Source organism: Rattus norvegicus, chromosome Y (assembly GCF_021556685.1).
Source record: "Rattus norvegicus strain SHRSP/BbbUtx chromosome Y, alternate assembly SHRSP_T2T, whole genome shotgun sequence".
NCBI lineage: Eukaryota > Metazoa > Chordata > Mammalia > Rodentia > Muridae > Rattus > Rattus norvegicus.
In genome coordinates, this window is record NC_141555.1 from 68,240,907 (window position 1) to 68,264,046 (window position 23,140).

Sequence of the window (23,140 nt, forward strand, 5' to 3'; positions counted from 1 at the left end):
ATTGTGGGTTTTGATAAAGCTAATTTTGGTGTACTCTACAGTGGGCTGCCTCGGAGAGAGAGAGGCTAGCAATATTTCTGATACAGAGAATGGCTTAAAGATAACCAAAGGAAAGATAGGAGCTGGGAAAATAACCACCAAGGATGTTGGTGACTCAGAAACCAAAGAATTTTTCAGAAAAAAAATGCATGAAAAGAGCTATTTGGGCAGATTGTGACTCGATTCATCAGAATATTTGGGTGGGGACTTTATTTTGGGTCTCCAGGAGGCTACATGAGAAGCTAAAACCTAGATGCTGGAAGTTTCTAAGCGTTACTAGGGAAGGAACTGGCCTGAGAGGGCTTCTATGACATAAGCAGAGCCTGGATGATGTCACAGAGCACTGGGCTGAGGTTGCACATCTCTTCCACTTGGGGCGCTTGACTCCTTGAAGGTGGGTTCACTAGTTTCGAAGTGGTGTGTGAAAGCCAGTTCATCTCCTGAACCCCACAATTGTTCCACAGGCTTTTAGTGCCTGACCGCTTTCAGAAGACAGAATCTGGACGACTAGGACATTTTCTTTCGGTAAATACGTTTATGAAGATAACTGGGACCCTGTAGCACAGAAAGCTAATAGTTTTCCCTCATACAGCGAGTAACTTTATGTTCTAACGTCTTCCTCGTTTGAGAGATAGGCAGATGGTCTAGGCTAGTCAGTCTCCAGAGTTTATTATCCTTTGCTAACAATATCTAATTCATAATTCTACTAAAATGCCAAAGCGCCTCTCTGTGCCTGTGCATTTTAGGAGATAATATTTCTTTTTTGATGTTGTTTTTTCTTTTTTTTTTTTTTTTTTCGGAGATGAGGACCGAACCCAGTGCCTTGTCCTTGCTAGACAAGTGCTCTACCACTGATCTAAATCCCAACCCCAGGTGACATTATTTATAAATGGCTGTTGTTGCCTAGACAAAAGACTCTTGTTGCGGTCGAAGATGCAACAGCTTCGTGGAATAAACCTGGGGGGGCGGGGCTAGGTATGGAGGCACAATACAGAAAGTCAGTGGACTGGTGTGCTGTGTCTCTGGGCAGATACTTGTGGATGTTGCCACATAGCTCACAGTTAGAGGGTAGAAGAGGGGTGTGGCCACCCTTCTGGATCCTTTGTTATCCTTTCTCCTTTGTTATCCTATTGTTTCCTTGCTTAAAGTGGGGGACAGGGATACTTAATCCCACACTGACCTAGCCATTGAAGGAGAGGTTCCTCAGCAGAGGCAAAGTCTGAATATGTTATTCTGAGCTGTAGAGAACTATTTGTTCATTTCCCTTTGAACTTTAGATTTTGGTTTTTGAAACAGGGTTTTTCTGTGGGTAGCTTTGGCTATCCTGGAACTCACTCTGTAGACCAGGCTGGCCTTGATCTCACAGAGGTCTGCCTCCCTCTGCCTCATGAGTCCTGGAATTAAAGGTGTGCTCCACCATTGCCCAGCCGTCCTATGAACTTCTGATTATGACAGAATGAGATTCAGATGCTCAAACCTGTTTACCATCACCTTCTTCACCTGCTCCAAAGTTCTCTTAGACAAGAGCGTTGGTCCAGTGCCCTCCCCACCCTAGCCCCATTGTTCTTGCAGGCACTCATATGACAGAGGCAACAGCATTGTGTCTGGTTTAAGCAGGGGAGCTCTTCAAACCCAGACCATGGGCAAGTATGAAGCCTGAACACAGAACGATAGCCACAAGACAGTGGACCAGGAGTGCCGTGGCCTACCACACTAGGTCTACAGCCATGAAGAAGCAGATGTCTCTGAGGAGGATGAGCACACCATCCTTCCAAAAGCGGAGGAGGAGGAGGCCTTCTCCCCAGGCCCTGGGGAACATTTTGGGCTGCAGAATTTCTCATGGATGGAAGGAAGGTGATGATACCATCACTCAATGGAAGGCCATTGTTTTAGATCAACTGCCAACAAATCCCTCTCTCTATCTGGTCAAGTATGATGGAATTGACTGTGTCTACACACTTGAACTTCAAAGCGATGAGAGGATTTTAAACCTTAAGGTCTTGCCTCACAAAGTAGTTTTTCCTCAAGTGAAAGATGCCCATCTCGCAGGTGCCATGGTTGGCCGAGCTGTGGAGCATAAATTTGAGGGCAAACATGGCTCTAAGGACATCTGGAGGGGGGTGGTCCTAGCCCAGGTGCCGATCATGAAGGACTCGTTTTACATCACGTACGAAAAAGATCCACTCCTATACATCTACCAGCTACTGGATGATTACGCAGAAGGTAACCTCCGTATCATTCCAGAGACTCCTCCAGCAGAGGTGAAGTCAGAAGTTGACAGCGATATCTTAACAGGTCAATGCGTGCAGTACACCAGAAGTGACGGGTTCAAAAAGATAGGCAAAGTCATTTACCAAGTTCTAGCCAAGCCTTCTGTTTACTTCATCAAGTTTGATGGCGACGTCCACATCTACGTCTATAATCTGGTGGAAAAGATCCATTAAGGTGAAATTCACAAAGTGTGGGGGACCTGGATGGGAATTTATAGGATTGGGGGAAAATGTTTGTTTATCTGTGTTTCAGATAGCCAAGGGACTTTGACAACCCCAGTATCTTTTCCAGTGGAATTTGTTTTGCTGTAAAAATTAAAATGTGAGATGTGACGTGTTGTTTGTGAACACTTTGGTGGAGGTGACGGGCTTTGGTGGTTGGAACATGGAGGGGAAGCCGGAAAGGTCAAGGCTGTAACAGTAAGTCTAATGTCACATAGGCTAAAACAAGCAGGACTGAGCTGTTCTGGTATTTAGGGAGAGAAAAGAACTGGAGATGAGGCTTAGAGGAGAAGGGATGGCACAGGAAAAAAAAAAGATGGATGTTTAGGAAGCAGTGGAGAGGGCCCCGAAATAGATAGACTCTCTGTGGTGACGTTTGAGGGAGAAACAGACAGTTGGGGAAAGAGCGGCAGGTAACAGGGAGGTGGTCTTGGAACTCAAGTGGAAACCCAATAAACTGATCCAAGCAGACTCAGAATCAGAGAAGATCAGGTTTTGTTTACTAACGAAACCTAATGAAACCTGTTTCTCATATGTAGATGTATTATTTTTAATTATGTGGGTGGGGGCAGGGCATGAATAGAGGAGACCACAGAGACAAGAATAGTCAAGTCCCCTGGACTGGAATTAAAGGTGGTTGGGGCCCATTGGACATGAGCTCAAAGAACCAAATCCAGGTCCTATTTCAAAGCAGACGAGCTCTTGATCCATTGGTCAGCTCTCTGGTCCCCTAAAGTCATCTATTTAAATAAATCAAACCTTCACATGCAGAGAAGAGACCATGAAGAGGGTAAGAAAGATTAAATTGATGGTGTTGTGGAAGAAAGACTAAAGATACATGAGGGAGTAGAGGACACTGAGGGACGAAGGAATTCCAAATGGAGTTCTCAATAAGTTTAGCAGGAGACCCAGGAAGAACAGAAAGGGTCTAGAATTAGTTGAACTTGGGCCGCATCCATATTGGTCTCTTTGGTTCCTTAAAGAACAGCCACGCCATCACTACAGAAGGTGGATGTGAGGTGGAGGCTTCCCCAGAGGACATTTTGACGAGGATAACTCAAGAGTAGTGAATGCCAAACTAAGTTTATATCTATCGATACCTGAAAGTATCATAACGTCCATTATTTTGTATGATCAGTAAAAGGAAATTTAAAAGGGAAGATGAGGATGCTGTGAACTTCTGTCAGGTGTTACGTGGATCCTGTGTTTAGCTTCGCTGAGCACTGTTTCCCTCTGTTGCATCCTGTAATATGTTTGAGGTCTCTGCTCAATGCCCCTAGATGACCACAAAGAGCTCCTGCACTGGCTTGTCTTGCCTGGCTCTTCTTCGACTGGTTTCCTTCCTACACACATGTAGGACCTGTTACCCTATCTAGCGCAAGGAAGTTCCCGTCTTTTACTCACATGTAAGCTTATCCTCAGAAAACTCTTGACTGTGCCTCCAATGCAGAGGTGCTGAGGTCTTTCCTATGCCATTTGTTGTGATTTTAAAACGCTTTGTGGTTCCTGACCATATAGCTCTCTCCTCCAGAGAAGCCTCTGTGCACTCCATGGGGTCACCCTTAGCCACATCTACACTCCAAGAATGTATTTCGAGGCATCCTTTTCATGGACTCATTTATTGCTATTTCTTCTCTCAAGAATAAGTTTCTCACTGCAGGACTTGAAAATACTTTCTATCGTTGATTATTTCTGCTATTTGGTGGTTTTTATACTGGCTGGTTGTCTGATGGTTTCAGTGCTGCGAAAAGACATCATGACAAAGGCAACTTATAAGGGAAAACATTTAATTAGGGCTCGCTTACCGGTTCACAAGTTCAGTCTATTTTCATCAAGGGAGGAAGCATGGAAGCAGATAGACAAACATCATGTTGGAGAAGAAGCATATCACCCCCACAGTGAAATGCTTCCTCCAACAAGGCCACACCTACTCCCACAAGGCCAAACCTCCTACATGTGCCACACTTCCCATGGAACAATCACATTCTAACCACCACCCTGATTATGCCAACTTGACACAAGCTAGATTCATGAGAGAAGAGGGTGCCTCAGTTGAAAAAATGCCTCCATAACATCCAGGTGTAGGGCGTTTTCTTAGTGTTTGGTGGAAGAGAGCTAAGCCCACTGTGAGCGGCACCATTCCTAGGCTGGTGGTCATGATTTCTATAAGAAAGCAAGCTAAGCAAGACATGAGGAGCAAGAGAGTAAGCAGTGCCACTCCATAACCTCTGCCACAGTTCCTTCATCCAGGATCCTGTCCTGTTTGAGTTCCTGTCCCAACTTCCTTTGGTGATGAGCAGGAATGTAGAAGTGTAAGCTGAATAAACCTTTTCCTCCCTAACTTTCTTTTTGGTCACAGTGTTTACTTACAACAATAGAAACCCTAAGTAAGACAATTTCTTATAGAAACAATATGTCTAGTAGAGCAACAGATGCTTACCTCATAACCACAAATAGAAAAGTACAGACACTTTGTTTTAATTTAAAGGTAAATGTTGCTCATGAACTCTTTTGTGAAGTTCTAATTTGCTTCCTTCTCTCTTTGATGAATGCCATGATCAAAACTAACATGGGGTGGAAAGGGTTATTTGCCTTACAGGTTACAAACCATCACTGAGGGAAACCAGAACAGGAGCTTGAAGTGGTAACAAGGACCACTGCTTGTTGGCTTGCTCCCTGTCTCAGTCATTGTTCTGTTACTGTGAATAGACACCATGGTCAAGGCAACTACTATAAATGAAAGCATGTCATTGGAGGCTAGCTTACAGTTTCAGAAGTCTGGTCAATCATCATGGCAGGGAGCATAACACTGGAGCAATAGAGAGCTATTGCTCTGTAAGCAGAGAAAGAGAGAGAGAGAGAGAGAGAGAGAGAGAGAGAGAGAGAGAGAGAGAGAGAGAGAGAGAGAAACACTGGCAAAGCATGGGGCTCTTGAAAACTCAAACCCCACCCTTGTCGACGCACCCACTTCCTCCAATGAGGCCAGACCTCTTAACACTTCTAATCCTTGAAAATACAGTCACTCCATGCTAACTAAATATTCAAATATATGACTGTGGGAGCCTTTCTTATTCAAACCACTACACTCCCCATGGCATGCTCCGATACTATTTCTTACAGCCTTAAAGACTATTCTTTTTATACATAACTACTGATGAACTTGCCCACAATTGTGGGCCCTCCCACAACAATCATTATTGAAGAAAATGTTCCATAGACTTACCCAAAGACTAATCTAATGGAGGCAGTTCCTGAATTGTTCTCTCTTATCAGTTGACTCCAGATTGTCAAGTTGGGAAAAAAAAAAGAGTGAGAGACCCAGCACTGTAATGTTTCTCTTACTCCATGTTACATACTCACCACCAGCCACTCTCTTCTCTCAGTGTATAGACCCACTTCCCTGTATGGCAGAACTGAAGAGTAACTACTGTCACCAACATGAATACTCGAGGGTATGAGACAAGAAATGAATACATTCTACAGATCCCAATGCCAAGCAAAAGAATTTTAGTGTGTGTTACACTTACTGGGAGACTGTCAGTCACTGGCCATTTTATGGGTCACAGTAGACCACAGAACCAAAAAGTCACAACATATATATCATCTCCTCTCAGCAGGAGACATAGCCCTTTCCCAAATCCCATGAATCTATCTGTAGGCTTAGATTTATCAAAACCTACTTTATTTAGTGTTCTTAAACACTTCAAACACCCTTCTATCCCACCAACCAGAGGTAGCAGAGAGAGAAATTTAATAGGAAAAGGCAGAGAGTTGTGGACCTATTTAGAAGTAATTCTTTGGGGCAATTCCAATCTTCATTGTGCAGTACAGTCCAATAGCAAACACAAAACACGAATCAGTAACAGTGGCTTGATCTGGCAGAGACCACAAGGCTTTACCACACCAACAAGAAGCAGCAGAAGCAACCAGAAGCAGCACAAATAGCACAGGTTCTTTTGTGCATTTCTCATTATTGAACGAAGACCAGCAAAGACCATCGAAGCCTTGCAAGGTGTAGCAATGTAAAAATGTCCTCTCCCTCTCTGTGGGATTACATTTATGTTCTCCATAAACATCCTGTCCCCCTTCAAGCATGTGCTCCAGCGAAATATCACATGCCTTTTCATGTGTCTGCTTCAGCAAAACATCCTCTCCTAACATAGCTTCCAGAAAAACATCCTGTGACACAAATGAATTTCCAAAGAAAACAAAATATTTCCACTTCATCTAGCCTTATCTCACACTCGGCCGTGACATCACAAAACATATAATGGCAGTCTTGCAAGGGTCCTAGCACCCAGCTCCATCAGCCGCTGGAGCTTCTGCAAATGCACTCCATGAAACTCAACCCCTTTCATGAGCACAACCTTTAGTTATCCCCGTAAACATTTTGCTCTCTCCATCTTTGCTCTCAGGCAATAGCTGTCCAACTTCTAGCCAACTCAGCTGTGATGAGAAAAACCCTCATAAGAAAGCCAATGAATTTGACCTGATTTTTTTTCCCTGACAGAACGGAGTGTTCTCCCTGCATGGTTACACTGGTTTCTGAGTCATCTGTATTAAAACCCACTACTATTAAGAGCAAAGTCACAGGAACTATGACAAAGAGCAAATCACATGACAAGCATCACAGTTGACCAAGCCTTTTCTGTAGCTTTATTGAAGTATAATTTACATACTTAAAAAATCCTTTATTTTAAGTGTAATTTAATGATTTTAAAGCAAAATTCATAGCTTCCTTCTTTTTTTAATACTCATTTCCCACTAGTTCATATGATATCGAAGTCTATTAAAAACACAGAAATGAAGTCAGGAGAATGATCAGAGTGGGAAGCAGCAAGGTCTTGATTTGCTAAGACAACAGATACATTGGCAGAATCGTCTGGATAAAACCACTTGGGAAACATTGGGTCTTCTCTTAGCGTGCAGCCTCCAGACAAAGAGTTTAAAGGATTAAATCATGGGTCCTCCTACACCATATCCGGACCTGAACTGGTATGGTCAGCAAAACTTTTGGCCACATTCATGTTAATCCCATTCACCACTCTAACAAGTTGCCTAGCAACTCACATAGTTAACAAACTTACTTTGGTTCACAGTTTTATAGGTTTTGGTCCATGGTCACATGACCATGAAAGGGGCACGATAGAGCTCAACTGCTAATCTCATTGGCAACCAAGAAGCACCAACACAGGAAGAGACCAAGGACAAAAATCACCCTCCAAGACATGTCCCAAATGACCAAGTTCCTTAATTTTCTATCTCCTAGTTTCCCGCCACCTTTATACACATCCATCTACAGATGAACTCATTGATGACAGCCCACAGTGTCCAATCGCTTTTCATAGTCCCAACTTTGAACATTGTACTGGGACAATATGTACCTTAAACCCATATGGTAGGGCCAGAAGCTTGTGTTAGACGTCTAAACTACACGTCACACTAGGAACAGCTGGGTAGATTTCTCAACATCTCTTATTTCTTTCTGGTACTGAGCTACACCATGTCTGCATTGCAGCATTTTGTTTGGGGTGAGATACAGTCAGCAGTCATTTTTAAAGATGCCCCCCCCATGTGTTTGCATTAATGTAAAATGGGACATCTATAATATAGACACACACGCATATACACAGACTCACAGAGAGAGGCAAAAATGGAAAGAGTTGAGTCATAGGAACGCTCAAGGAAGAGGGAGTGAGGTCATTGTAGTGCTGTAGGTTCCTGAAGTATTGGATCTGGTCAGTAAACCAGTGTAGATGTGGATTGTAGGATGGCGTCCTGCCTGGTGGTATCTGGACCAGCACAGAGGTGCAGGGATGAGGAGCGAAGATGACCAACATCTTTCCTCCCCAGTGTCAACTAGAAACTGTGCCCAATACCCAGCATTACCTTTGCTCGCTTAGCTACCCAGTTCTGGTTATGTTAACATAGAGTGACTTCTGCTGCTTTTTAACCTACATGAATGTCTAGCAGCTTATGTTACATGACCTATCCTGGGTAGACCAGAGCAATGTGTGTTCACCTCTTATAGACCTCCAAATACAAACTATTAATGCCAGGTGTACATTATCATGGCTATTCAGGAGCAAACGAGTGGCTCGGACAACTCTATCAGTGGAAAACCCACTCCAGCATGGGTGACACTCAAAATAGCTACATCCTGTAGCTTTAGCCCAACTAGCAGGCAGCTCCACCCAAGAAGCTTCCTTCTACATGGCTGCCTTTGACCCCCAGGGCAATTGTTCTCATCTTATTGCTCTTTGGAACAGGACCTGAGCGTCATAACCTTCGAGAATCCTAAGCCTTTTAGGTTTCTTAAGCTTCCTGAAACTTCTGACCTTCCTTCTTCCCTCCAGAAGGGAATGCTTCCATTCCAGTGGATTCCCAACACAAGCCATGAATAAATAAATGTCCAGAGGTCCTGAAACAACATTCATTCAGTCAATGTAACTAAAGCAGAGCAAAGAACGTTCTTGCTGAGTGCTGTCCTTTGGATACCAAATGTCTCCCAAGGTCCAGTGCTAAGGGAGGGAATGCTGTAGCCGATGGCTGTTGTTTCCCCAGCAGCACATCCTAAGACCTTAGGTGTGCAGTGTGAAACAGCCAGGATCCCTGCCCAAGTCCCCGGCCTCAAAGGAGAAGATAAAAGAAACTCAGAGAGGAAAATAGCTAAACTTGCAAAAACCTCGCCCGCCGCTTACAAATTTGTGATTTACTTGAACAGAAGAAACTACATATCCCAGCTCCACCCCTTTCCAGAGGTTACTTTAGCATTAGCTCAAAATTTCAAACCACAAGCAAAGGGGGCCCAGAGTGATGCTACAGAAAACTGAGTTGAGCAAACAAAACTGTGTAATGAAGATACACCGGAAACACAAGGGAGCGTGGAGCAGACTGGGCTCTGTTCTACCCCTCAGGCTATTGCCCCCTCCCTTCTCCACAGAGTGGACCTGCCTTTGCAGGAAGAAATCCACAAGTTCTGCCCCTCTAAGCAGCTCTGACAAGCTCCCAGGGGAGTTTAGAAGGACTTCCTACACCACCAGCCATGTCTCCACTGTGCTGACATGAATGAGACATGAAGCTTTGGGGAAGTGGAGAGAAGAGAGGCTCGCCTGGCAGAGAACAGTTCTCTCAGCTCTGCACATAAAGACCCATCCTGAATTCTCAGATGGTGATAAACAGAAGGGGAGGAAGAAGACCCACACTGAGCAGTCCGGAGGCTGAGAGGATTTACCTTGTGTCTAGCACAAAGACGGAAATAATCCCATAAGTTCAGTGCCACTGTCCATGGAGAAACTAAAGCAGTGGCTCCGGCAGCAGACATCCCACCAAGAGTTGGCTGATAATACTATCAAGAATAGCACTTGCTTAAGAACAGGGTCCTGACTACAAATGGGCCCTGGGATATATAACCACTCAACCCAGAGAACTGAGAGCTGTGACTGGAACTACAGGGGTTATTTCAGGGGAAGCATCTCCCCTTCTGTGTGGCCATTTCATCCCCACTGGACTTGGGCCAAGTTGAGAGCAGCAAGGGATTCAGTGTGAGTGCCCTAAAGTGGCTACAACACATGCCCATACATGGGGGATATCACAACAGATGCTCATTCTGTCAGCATTCTGGAAGGTGAGTGTCTAGAGCCTAAGTGTCAGTAGGGCTGTGCTTGCGCACTCACGTGCGCATACACACACACACATACACACACACACAGACACACAGACATACAGAGAGAGAGAGAGAGGGAGGGAGAGAGAGAGAGAGAGAGAGAGAGAGAGAGAGAGAGAGAGAGAGAGAGAGAGAGAGAGAGCTCCCTGCCCTCCCACTTGATTCTGCAGGATGCCACCACCCTTTGGCTTGTGGACACATCGTCCATCCCTGCCTCCTTTGTCACATAGTGACCTCCTCTGCTTCCCATTCTTCTCATGTGCTCAGAAGACAACAGCAATGGAGCAGGAGCCAACTTCAGTCCATATGGGATCAGCTTCACTCAGTTTCAATGGTTGAGGCCCTGCCTTCCAATCAATGACAACCACAGACATTTGCATGAAAAGATGTCAACTCATCATTCTGAAAGGAGACAACAGAATCTTCACCAACTCTTCACCCAGCACAAAGCCAGATCGGTACCTTTGGCTTTCAAGACTGCTTCTAGTTAGTTAAACTGCTATTCATTGTGCTAATCAGTTCCCTTACTGTCGTAACAAAGTACCTGACAGAAGAAAAAAGAGGCTGACACTGTACACCAAGCTCCCACAATATAGAGAACCAGGCTGGAGTCAGAGACAGGCAGGCCATGAATCTCGCAGTCTGCCTCTGTGGTTCTCTTGTCCCCGTGTCCAGGATGTTCCACAATCCCTTAGCAAATTAGTGCAAGCAACTGAGGTCCAACTGTTTAAACATGTGTGCCCTTTAAATGAGAATTTCTAGGAAGAAGCTGTCTGCGAAAGCTGACTGACTGGTTAGAACTGCAGTGGTGAGGAGATGTTGGAATGCTGCTGATTCAGAGACTAGTTACCTGGTAGTTTTTGTTCCCAGATATCTTTGCCTACATCTTTGTCAAAACTAATCTATATCATAGATTTAAAAAAAAGATTTTCGGAATCTATTAACTTAGTAAACCCCTAGCTACCACCAATCCAAAAGCTAAGAATGTCATCGGATAGCATCCTGTGGCCATAGAAAAGATCCCCCCAATTGGCTTTAACTGCCTTGCAGTGTGCCCAACAATGTATACTTTTCTTTGTTATGTAAAACTATGAAACTTCATGAAACTGTGTCCACACTGGAATAAGGGGTGACCTAAATTTGTGTTCTTGGACCATGATCAGTCTACATGGCTGCAGAATAAATCATCCTTAGTCCCTTATGGTGAGAGCTGTGTTTCTGCATTTACAATCTCTGAGGAGCATTTCTCATTCAAGCTATCTGAGAAAGGGAGGAGGTGCACCAGAGGGAAGCAGGGACCAATCTCTTTAGCTGGAATGTTGAGTATCTTTGTCTCCTGTGTGAAGTCATGTGACTACAAGGACCAATGACATTGCCTCTGTAATTTTTAATAGTAAGATGTTATGAAGCAGTGGTTTTCACAATGGAAAAGAAGTGGGGAAGGATGGAGGACAGGAAGGGAGGGCAAAGAAAGGAAGTAGCAGGGATGGGAGGGGTGGGCAAAAATCTCAGGGAAGGCAAATCCAGACATCAAACATCAGACAAAACTGCAGTTTTCCCAAGTTCACACTCTCCCTCGACTTGAATCACAGCATCTTTTCTGCTGTGACCTGCTCTATGCTACCTCCCTGAAGTAAAGAGAAAGAGTCTAAAGGGCAAACCTTGGAGGCCAGACTCCAGTGAGAAGATAATGAGCCAGAGTAATAATCAGCCCCTAATGGGAATGCAAATAGCAGTACCGACACCCTGTAAAACAAGTCTGCAGAAGGACTGGAGTTCTCTCATGGAAATCCAGAGAAGCCATGAGCCCTAAGCTGTCTGAGTCATACCAACACCCAGAGTCCTTGAGCAAATGCAGAAATCCGAGAGCTCACCAGGACAATCCTCACCAAACACAAGAGCCCTCTGGGTTTGACACTGGGCTGGGGACAGGTATCAAGGGGACTGAAGGCTTTTCTGAAATGATAAGAATTTGCCTCCCACCAGGCCTAGTTAGACACTTAAAATGGAAATAATGGGGCATTTCCCAGACACTAAGTGGCTAATATTCCCACTAATCCCCAGGTCTTCCTGAAGGGCCAATGTGAGCAGCTCAGACCTGACCCAGGGCTTCCAAAAAATCCACACTTCTCTAGAAATTTCCTGTAACACAGACTTTGCAACAAGGGAATTGGAAGGTAGGGAATGAAGGGCTGGATTTGAACAAATATGCCTTACATTCATCTATATAAATTCTCAAACAATAATAAAAGAGATTAAAAAGAAAACACCTGGAGTTGGGGATTTGGCTCAGTGGTGGAGCGCGTGCCTAGCAAGCACAAGTTCCTGGGTTTGATCCCCAGGTCCGAAAAAAAAAAGTAAAGGAAAAGTAAACACTTCATTCAAGGCCCCCTGCCTCCTTTGGTCAGCATTTTGCTCCAGGCTTGTGAGATGCTCAGCAGGTCATGGCCCTTGCTGCCAGGCCTGAGGACCTGAGGTTACACATGTGCATTGGCGAGCTCACACACACACACTAATTAATTAATTAACTAATTAATTAACTAACTAATTAATTAAAGTAAATTACCATTTCTTAATAAATAAAACATTATAAAGCTGTCGCTAGCATGAAAGGGTCAGCATTATTAGCTGACCCCTGACCCATTCTCTCTCAGGCTCACCAAAGAGAGAACCATGTGGGACTATCACCACCCTGTGCTTAGCACCTGACAGAATCCTGAGTGTATCTCTCTGAGGAATGAAGGGCACCCTGGGCATGCAAAACACCACACAGGTCCAAGAGAGAAGGGTGCCTCAGTATAGTATGCAAAAGAAAAGTTCAGATGAGTTCACGAGAAACCATGAAATAACACACAGTCCGCATTGTCAAACCTGAGCTTTCCCAGAATTAAAAGAAGCCTGATTCTACCTAGTGTTTCCCCAGAGGACCAGCAACCACTTCTTGTTTTGTTCTCGTCCTTTCTACTCTATTTCTATTTTGTTTAATAATAATTATAAAAAATACTAAATATTGGAGAAATACCCATCTATCAAACAGGAATAAACAAGTATCTCTTGTTAAATAAGATGGTTTTAATCTTTCCTGGTACTTTTAGAACTATTTGGGGGATTTTGTTGTTTTGTTTTTGTTTTTGTTTTCAACTTAATGCACACTGCCACATCATGGAACAAAGGCTTGGGGGGAAACCCTGCAGGTTTTGGGTTTGCCCTTGAGAAGCATCTACAGAGTTAGGCAGAGAACACTCTGGCTGTACTCTCCTTTGTTCTGAGAGGAAAGAAGGGAGCTCTCTGTGGTGATTACAAATACTTGTTTCTCTTTTATCTACTTGTTGCCAGATCCACTCTCCCTGCCTTCTACATCAATATCCTGTTCTGGAATTAAACGAATGAATAGATACATGTGTGTGGTTGCATAAACATAAGCATGGGAGCTCAGAGGTCAACCTTAGGTGTCTTCCTCAGTCTCTGGCTCAACTCCCTTCAGTGGTCAAGTTGACACAACTGGGAAGAGGAGACTGTAGCTGCTTGTTTTCTAATACTAATTGGGTTCCCCAAATTAGTTTGCAGGAGAAAGTCTGCACCTAGCTTCTGGGAACCTGCCTGCAGTTAATTCTGATTGGTGAATAAAGATGCTAGCCCCCAATAGCTGGGAAGGAAAGAGAGAGAGAGAGAGAGAGAGAGAGAGAGAGAGAGAGAGAGAGAGAGAGAGAGAGAGAAAGATGGGATTTAGGGTTCCCGGGCTTGGGTCCTCGAGCAAGCAGGACAGAGAGGTCTGCCATGCGTTAGGGGAGTGAGGAGGAGGGGAGACATAGGCTGCCATGGAAGGGAAATAACATGCAGAAGGGCAGAGCTGCTGTATAAAGGGGATAAGAGATCATGGCCCAGAGAGCTGCTCCTTGGAGTCAGGAACAGCCAAGATGAAGCATAGAAATTAGTAAATAGTAAGTTGGAGATATTTCTGGGAGGTGGATTCTAACAGCATGGAGGGTAGGCAGCTGCCCAGCTATGGGCTGCTTTAGATAAAGAGCCTGGGCGTGTTTCTTTCATTCGGGAACAGAAACCATTGAGGTGAGAAACCTCGAGTCAGGATTTATTATTATTATTATTATTATTATTATTATTATTATTATTATTATTATTATTTTACTACAGGGGAACTCAGCTGAGGATTTACCTCCATTGCATTCGCCTGTGGACAGACCTGTGAGGCATCTTTTGAAATAATGATTGGTGTGTGGAGGCCCACTGTGGATGGCGCCACCTCTGGGTGGGCGGTCCTGGTTACAGAAGAAAGCACGTTGACCAAGCAATGAGCAAAAATCCAGTAAGCAGTTGTACCTCCATGGCCTCTGCTTCAGTTGCTGCCTTCAAGTCTCTGCCTAGAGTTCCTGCCCTGACTTTCTTCTGTGATGGGCACTGATCAAGCTGAAGTTAACCCTTTCCTCCCTGAGATAGTTCACACAGTATTTCATCAGAGCAAAGAGAAGGAAGTGAGACAGTTCTACCCTGCCTTGCTTTGTTTTCTTGCAACAAAGTCTCACACTTACACCCCAAACATACTAGTCAAGCTGGTGGACCAGAGAACATCGGGGATCCATCTGTCCACCTCTGTGGTACCAGGATTCCGGGCCACCATGTCTGACTTTTATTTTTTAACGTGGGTCCTAGGGACCGAACTCAGACCCTCATACTTTCATGGCAAACACTTTACTGCCTAAGCAAGCTCCTTAGCCCAAGAACCCCACCTATGAACCTTTGAAAGCCATTCCTCTGTCAGACCACAGTCTCTCTTTAAGGTGCACATTCCTTCCTTGACAATGCCATGTGGGTTGAATTTCTAATCAGAAGTCAGGAAGCCATGTTGAGCTATGGAGGATTTCGCATTGTTTCTGAATAGGGCAGCATTTTGCATTTGTAAAATATGAAGTTTCTGGAAGAAACCTTATCTTCCTTATGCTCCACCAGAATAGGAAATACCTTTAGTCCATGAAGTATAACTTAACACCCACAGTAATCATGAAGAAGGCTGTGGTGGATATAATCTGTGTTGTGCGGTCCTGAGAAAGGTCACATATTAAGCAGATAATTATCAAACATTTAACGGGAAGAGGGGGAGATAAAAGAATGTAACGTTAATATTATATTGACTTAACTCTTCTTTGGGCAGAAATCATTTTAAATAATATCTCACTCTCCTTCCTGGTGTGTGTGTGTTTTAATTGTTGCATCACATCCACCTCCTGGGACATTGGCCCTTATTTGAGTGTGTGGTTGCTAATTGCTAAGGAGGGCCTGGGGAGCGGCTGGCAAATTGAGGTTCTGGTAGGACAGAAGATAAGTTCAAATGAGGCTGGCAATAATTCTGGCCTTAGAAGGGCAAACACAATAAATATATCTGCTGGGAATGTGTCTGTTCACAGTAATATAAAACCAACCAGTATCCCTTAATCCCATTGTGTGATTTACTTGGGAAGAAACACCAAAGCACACACATCATCAGTTCAACAGCCCAGCCATCCCACAGGACTCTTGGCTCATCCATCTTTCTCATCTTACTGCCCTCAGCAGATTGTCACAAGATGGCTGCTGCATCTCCAGAGAACACATCACACTCCTCCACAGCAGAACTCCAACCCTGGATGGGAGGACGAGGAAGAGAGATTAAACTGTCTTGGATAGCTCCCTATTTTTGACAGGCAGAAAAAAAATTTTCCTCAGAAGATTTTTGGTGTATCTCAGTGAGTCTTCTGATGAACCTCCACACCAGTGACATACACAGAACAAAGCTAGCATGACTGATTCAAACTAATCAGGATGCCCTCCGTGGATTAAAGGACAGAAAGTCAGTTATACTAATATCCAAATGAAACTGGCTATTTGCAGTGAGAATTTTGGTGTATTTAAAAACATAGAAATATTATGAGTTTCTTTTTGTTGTAATCCAGGCTGTGGGGTGTGGGGTTGCTTCTGATTGTCAACAGTGGCTGACTATGATTTTCCTGGTACACTTGCAGGGGCGTGATTTTACCAGCGTCAGATAGATTTTGCAAGTGTGTAACATTTGGAAAGCTGGAGACTTTTCAGAGTACATATAAAAGCTAGAGACCAATAGGTGGGCTGCTGTTGGTTGCAGTTTGTTAAATAGTCACGCCAAAAGAAGAAATTAAACATCCTGATAATGAAGACAAAGTTGCCCACCAAAGTACTTGATGCCCCTAGTCAACAGGAGATCGTCTAATGGTTATAGAACCCCTTTCCCTCTCTCCTCTTTTCTCTCCTATCTAGTATTAGGGGGTTGAATGTGAAAGAAAGGAGAACCTTCAAAGTAGCAAAAGGACGGCTAGAGCTATTGAATGAAGGTCCATCATCAGCCACAACGTATAAGGCTTGAGTATCAGGTAAAAACAGAAACAATTTTAGGAAACAGGCCAGTTGGATGCCACTGTGATTTTAATGGAATTTAGCAGCTCGGCAAAGAGGTATCTTCCCTTCACTATCATTTGGGGACATGTTACAATTCAAGGGGATATCCTTGTTTCTTCCACATGTCTCAGTCTCTCTCTCTTTCCTCACACTCTGGTGTCTGAAGTGGAAATTTGTGGTTTTCCTGTGATGCAGACTCATGTGGGGTTTGTTTAAGGCGAGTCATGTGATATTTGGAGAGATTACGAGTATGACTCAGTAGACAATGATGGGGTGCTTGCATTGTTTGCCCTGCAATCCCTTCTTGGTCTTGATTCTCACTTTCCTTCACTTTATTGAGGTGTGGCAAAGAGCTCCTGGTATTCCAGCTGGTTCTGGTCACTCCTGCTGACTAGTGCCAGTTTGGTGGAGGCCTGACTGTTTCTGCCAGATTGTGCAAACAGTGATGATTTGTGTTTGGTTACATTGTTTTTTCAACTGGACAATTGGTATCCTGACACTATGGAACTGGACTGCTGGGGTCCTGACAGCTCAGATTGGATTTGCCCCAAAGAACTACTTCTAAACAGGTCCACATCCACTTGCCCTATTTATCATCTTTTCTCCCCTACCTATGGTCAGTGGGCTAGAAGGGAGTTCTAAGCATTTGAGATCCCTTATTAAAGTACGTTTGAAAAAAATCTTAGTCTACATGTATCCACATATAATGAAGAGGTGTCAGAGTGGTTTCCATTACAAGTTTTTTTCCCTTGCATCTGTTTTTGCAACTATCTCCTCTTTAAAGAAAGTGCTCTGGGGGTTTTCTGAGGAAAATTCGTTACATGCATGGATGTTTAATTACATGTTTTCCAATTTGTGTGTATGCATATATGTGTATGTGCTATGCGTGTATGTTCTCATGTGTGTGACATACAGCCCAGAGGACCAATTTACCTTGTTTTTGACCCAGGGTCTCTCTGTGGCCTGAATCTCACAAGTATAGGCCAGAAGGGCTGGAAATAAATCCCAGGAATTCTCCAACTCTTGGTACAAGAAGTTATATCCATGCTTAGCTTTTTACCTTGTGTCCAGTCCCTCAGACTCCACCCCAAGCTGTCTCCCTCATCCCAAGGAGTGTGTTGGAAAAGGAAACATTAACTAACTATTAGGACTAATGGCCTGACCAGAGTGATTCAAGCACCATAAGGGCATTACACACAAAGAGTGGGATTTCGGAGCATTGAGATGAGAATGTTAAAAGGATACATGTGACAGCTTTTAAAACCTTCAGGACAACACAGAGCCTATTAGGGAAAGCTGAAAACTGTGTCTTCATTCACTCAAGACAAGAATGATTAGAAACCCAAGCTTCTGTCAGCCTATTTCCTATGAAACGGCTTGTTTCTTATTTAAGAGGCATAAGCCCTTTTCCCTCTGATGTTGTCCCTACTACGCAAAATGAAGTGTGGAATGGCTCCGTATAGCTGTGGGTTTGTGTGTAGACCATTACCAGATTGTCTCTCATCCCTACCACCCCAATGTCATATTGGCACTTCCCATTGACCAGGTGACAGCAATGGTTGGCTATCACTTCTGAAGAAAAGCAGGAAGGTGCAAGGTCATAGAGCAGAATGCATTGATTTTCATCCTGAAATTGGAAAACATTGCGTTCCCATTTCCTATATTGTTAGATGGGAAAGCCTTGTGCATACCCGGCCCTATTAGAGATGTGTCTCTCTTTGGACAATAGAACAAGAATTGCACTAAGACCAGTATTATCTTGAAAAAGATCTACATGAGACTGGTCTCCATGACAAGTGGGGTGTGTGTGTGTGTGTGTGTGTGTGTGTGTGTGTGTGTGTGTTTCTATGTGTGTGTACACTCGAGACTTGTGTATGTGCATGCATGTAGAGGTCAGAGGACAATTTTGGGTGTCATTCCTCTTTTAAATAGTTTTACTTAGTCGGGGGAGACACATACATGCTACAACACATATGTAGAGACCAAGGGACATGTTGTAGGATTCAGTCCCATCTTCCACCTGGTGAGTCATGAGGATTGAACTCAGATCCTAATGCTTGGTGTCAAGTGCCCTGGCACGCTGAGCTATCTTGCCAGTGCCTGTCTTGGTTTTTGAGGTACGCTTTTCTCACTGGGATCTGGGCACTGATGCCTGTGATGGTTGGGGTGCCTACATGCGTGCCTGTGTGCCTGTGTGTGTGTGTGTGTGTGTGTGTGTGTGTGTGCATGTGCGTATGTTCAGCCCAGGGAGTGGCAGGTTTAGAGGGTATGGCCCTGTTGGAGTGGATGTGGATTTGTTGGAGTGAGTGTGTTAATGTGGGTGAGCCCTTTAACACCCTCATCCTAGCTACCTGAAAACCTGTATTTTCCTAGCATCCTTCAGATGAAGAGGTAGAACTCTCAGCTCCTCCTGCACTGTGTCTGCCTGGATGCTGCCATGTTTCCACCTTGATGGTAATGGACTGAAGCTCTGAACCTGTAAGCCAACCTCAATTAAATGTTGTCTTTATAAGAGTTACCTTGGTAATGGTGTCCGTTTATAGCAGTATAACCCTTAGTAAAACATTGACTATGGAGTGGCCAGTGAACTTCAGAGGTCTCAAGGTCTCTGTCTCCCTGATTCTGAGGTCAGAGTGCATGTTAACACTTTAGATATGTAAGTTGGATCTGGGGATCCAAGCTCAGGTCTCCATCCATGTACAGCAAGCAGTTTACCTACTGACCCATGTCCTTTAGCTAACAAATGGGTTTAAAAGGAGATAGAGGTAGATCCCAGGTGCCTGACATCAGGGAAGCTGAGCTCTGATACACACAAGGGCAGCTGTTGCAGGGTGAGGGTCATAGTACAGGGGACATTAGGGCCAAGGAGACATAACAGGGAAATGCGTGGGACTTACATTGCCTTTGCTGCATCCACACAGAAGCCTGATGATGCCAGTGCAAGTTGGAGGAGAGCCATCTCCAACGGTAGAGGTTGCTGTAATCTAAATGTCTCCCCTACCCCACTCCTAGGGAGATGTCACCAAAGATGACATCATTGGGAAGCAGCACTTTGGAGGGTGTGACTTCAGTGATAAAGATGGACTCCTCCTCTGTGTTATTGGTGCACCTATGTTTAAAAAGAACCCCCAGAGAGCTTGCTGGACCTTCTCAACCCAGTAAAATATAGGCAGAACACACCATATACAAGCCAGGTTGCAGGCTTCAGTAAATTTGCCAGGGCTCTGATCTTGACTTGAAGTGTCATTATCAGCCATCCAGTCTATGCGACTGTAGTGACAGCAAGATGGCTGGTACCTGGGTGAGGCAGGGATTAACCAGGAGAGGGGTGAACATACAATGTGCTTCTTGATTTCTAGTGAGAACAGAATGCAAATGAAAGCTTCAAAGCTAAGCAATATGAGTGGCATGGATTGGTTAATCTTGGGCCCAAAATATAAAGCAAACAAGAAAAATAAATTGTATGAGAGAGTGGGCAGACATGGCCACTAATCTTGGTAGCTGACTTGAGTGGCTCTAAATTCAATTAAAATAGACGCATCGGGGCACACTTGTGAGGGATTTTCTAGATCAGGTTATTTGAATCAGGAAGATATGCCCTAAGTGTAGGTGGGACCTTCTGGTGGCAACCCAGATTGAAGAATGTGAAAGAAGGAGGCATTGATTTTTGTCTGCCTGCCTTCACTCTCACTGGCAAATTCATCTCTCCTGTGGCTTCTGCATTCCTTTGCTAATATTCAAACGACCTTCTCTGATATCTCATTGTAGACTGCAGACCAATGCCTCCAGGAAACTCACGTTCCTTCAGCACCAGGTTAAGATGGCTGAGGTATCAAGCGTCATAGAATGAGCAGCTAATGGTTTTCTCAGTACTCTTCATGAGACAGACATTGCTAGATTATCCAGACAGTGTCCTGTAAGTCAAATTACCTTTTATTGTGTTTGGTGGTTTGAATAGGAGTGGGCCACCATAGACTCATGTGTTTGAATGCTTGACCTATGAGGAGGGATACTATTAGGAGGTATGGCCTTGTTGTAGTAGGTGTGACCTTGTTTGAGTAGGTGTGGCCTTGTTGGAGTAGATGTTGCCTTGTTGGATTGGGTGTGGCCTTGTTTGAGTTTGTGTGGACTTGTTGGGGTGGGTGTGGCCTTGTTGGAGTATGTTTGAATTTGTTGGAGGAAGTGTGCCACTGTGGTGGCTTTGCTTTGAGATTTGTATATACTCAGACTATGCTCAGTGGTACAGACAATCCTTTTCTGCTGCCTGTTCATCAAGAACTTTGGGCTCCACCAGCACCAAGTCTGCCTGGATGTTGCCATGATTCCTGCCATGATGATAATGGCTTGAACCTCTGAAACTGTATGCCAGCTGCAATGGAATCTTGTCCTTTATAAGAGTTAAATTTGCTGCTGCGTCTGCAGCCATGAGCATGCTCAGGTTACAGAAGACCCTTGCCTCTAGTGTCCTCCACTGTGGTAAAAAGAAGTTCCAGATGGACCCCAATGAGACCAATATAATCGCCAATACCAACACCCCTCAGCTGATCAGGAAGCTGATTAAAGATGGCCTGTTCATCTGGAAGCCTGTAACTGTCCATTCTCAGGCTTGCTGCCAGAAAAAACACCTTGACGTGCAGTCATATGGTCATAGGGAAGAGAAAGGGTACTGCCAACATTTGGGTGCCTGAGAGGGTGACCTGGATGAGTAGGATTTGGATCCTGCACCGGCTTCTCAGTAAATACTGGAAATCTAAGAAGATTGACTGCCTGTACCTGAAGGTCAAAAAGAATGTATTCAAAACTAATGAATTCTTATGGAGCAGATCCACAAACCGAAGGCAGACATGGCCTGCAAGAAGCTACTGGCTGACCAGGCTGAGGCTCACAGGTCTAAGACCAAGGCAGCAGAAAAATGCATGGGAGGAGCGCCTCAAGGCCAAGAAAAAGGAGATCATCAAGACTCTGTCCAAGGAGGAAGAGACCAAGAAATAAAGCTTCCTTCACGTCTGTGCATAGTGACCTCACTGTGGCCTCATATAATCAGTCATGAAAATAAAACAAGCCTTAAAATAAAAAGAGAGTTACCTTGGTTATGGTGTCTGTTCACAGCAATGGAAATCTAATTAAGACAATGTGTAATCATTCTGCCATTTCTGTTTCTCTGGAAACCCTAATACAATAGTGCTCTAGAGAGAGGAACAAGTCCCCAACAGACAACATAACTTCCAATTTACTTTTCTGGTAAATATGAATTGTTGTGGTTTTAAAAAAAACAAAAACGTGTTGGGTTTTTTTTGGTTTTTTTTGGGGGGGTTGTTGTTATTGCTGCTACTTTTTTTGTCATTGTTGTTGTTGTTGTTGTTGTTTTTGTTTTTAAAGAAGAAACACATTAGCCTCAACATCCCTGACTGGCTGGCAAAGCCCAAATCAGCTAAAGCGATTATGGTATTAGGAAAGTGTGTACACAAAAACATAAAGTTATTCCTGTCAAGTTCAGATGAGAGACAACATGGGCCATGTGGGCAAGCCTAGAGCCTCAACTATTTAATGCAGACAAATCAGGACACACTGTCAGCAGCCTGTCGAGCCAACAGAGACCAGGGCCTGCGTGTTGTGTTGTTATTTTCTTTTATGAATTTTTGAAGCCACCCTGCTCATTAATCATGTTTATAATGTTAACTTTCACACTTTTTTCTTGGCTCATCAAATATTTCCTTATTGAACTGGCAGCTCAACTCCCCCCATATCCATTGTAATGACTTTCAAATTAAGTTCATCTGGACCACGGTGGTTTTTAGAACTTTATGATGACAGAAAACACAGAGAAAAGAACGTCTTTCACTGTATTTGAAGAAAGACATAGTCATTCACCTGTTGCCTTCTCCCAGTGCTGACTGTTCCCAAGCTCAGTGCTGAGACCTCTGCCTCATGGGCACCATCAGAGCCGTGAGATGAACATTTCCAAACCAGAAGGCATTATACTGACATGACCATATGGTTCTCCCTCTTCTACAGCCACCAGGTTCCAAACTACTGGTATCCCTACTACCCTTAAAAGAGAGCTGTTGGGATCCACGCTCAGCATCACCCATGCCCATATTCCAACGCTCATACCTTTTAAAAATCAGATGTGTTTATATTGTCGAATGTGTGAATGTTCTGGCTACATGGAACTGTGTGCACCATGTGTCTGCTTGATATCTGAAGATGCCAAGAGAGGGCATTAGATCTCCTGAAACTGGGTAACAGTTCAACTGTGAGCCATCATATGGATGCTGGAAATAGAACCTGGGCCCTCTGCAAGAGTATCAAGTGTTCTTTGTGCCTGAGCCGTCTCTCTAAGCCCCTGAATCTGTGCCCTGTCCCTGGAGATGCTTTGCTACCCTACAAAACCACATGGGAGACTTGATGCCCATCCTTGAGAATAGACATCACCCTATCAATGAAGAGGATGCCATGGCTGGTGGCATTGTACAAACTAGGAGAGTTTGAGGGAAAGTGCCTTGTACAGGGGATTCTT

General features: G+C 44.2%; 1 protein-coding gene and 1 pseudogene across 2 annotated transcripts; both read left to right on the forward strand.

Moving 5' to 3' along the window:
• Positions 1-404: 404 nt before the first annotated feature.
• LOC147998085 (Y-linked testis-specific protein 1-like) lies at positions 405-2,642 on the forward strand. Of its 2 annotated transcripts, none has more exons than XM_087601420.1 (2): positions 405-564; positions 1,657-2,642. In XM_087601420.1, the coding sequence occupies exon 2, from the start codon at positions 1,689-1,691 to the stop codon at positions 2,481-2,483; it is 795 nt and encodes a 264-aa protein (XP_087457546.1). In that variant the 5' UTR covers positions 405-564; positions 1,657-1,688; the 3' UTR covers positions 2,484-2,642. The 2 variants fall into 2 exon arrangements, with proteins under 2 accessions (XP_087457546.1, XP_087457545.1); XM_087601419.1 differs by having other exon boundaries at positions 421-564; positions 1,612-2,642.
• LOC103694720 (60S ribosomal protein L19 pseudogene) lies at positions 21,044-21,611 on the forward strand (annotated as a pseudogene).

Bases quoted from the DNA above. Each gene is read 5' to 3' on its own strand.
- LOC147998085 (XM_087601420.1), top strand. From the start codon at position 1,689: ATGAAGCCTGAACACAGAACGATAGCCACAAGACAGTGGACCAGGAGT.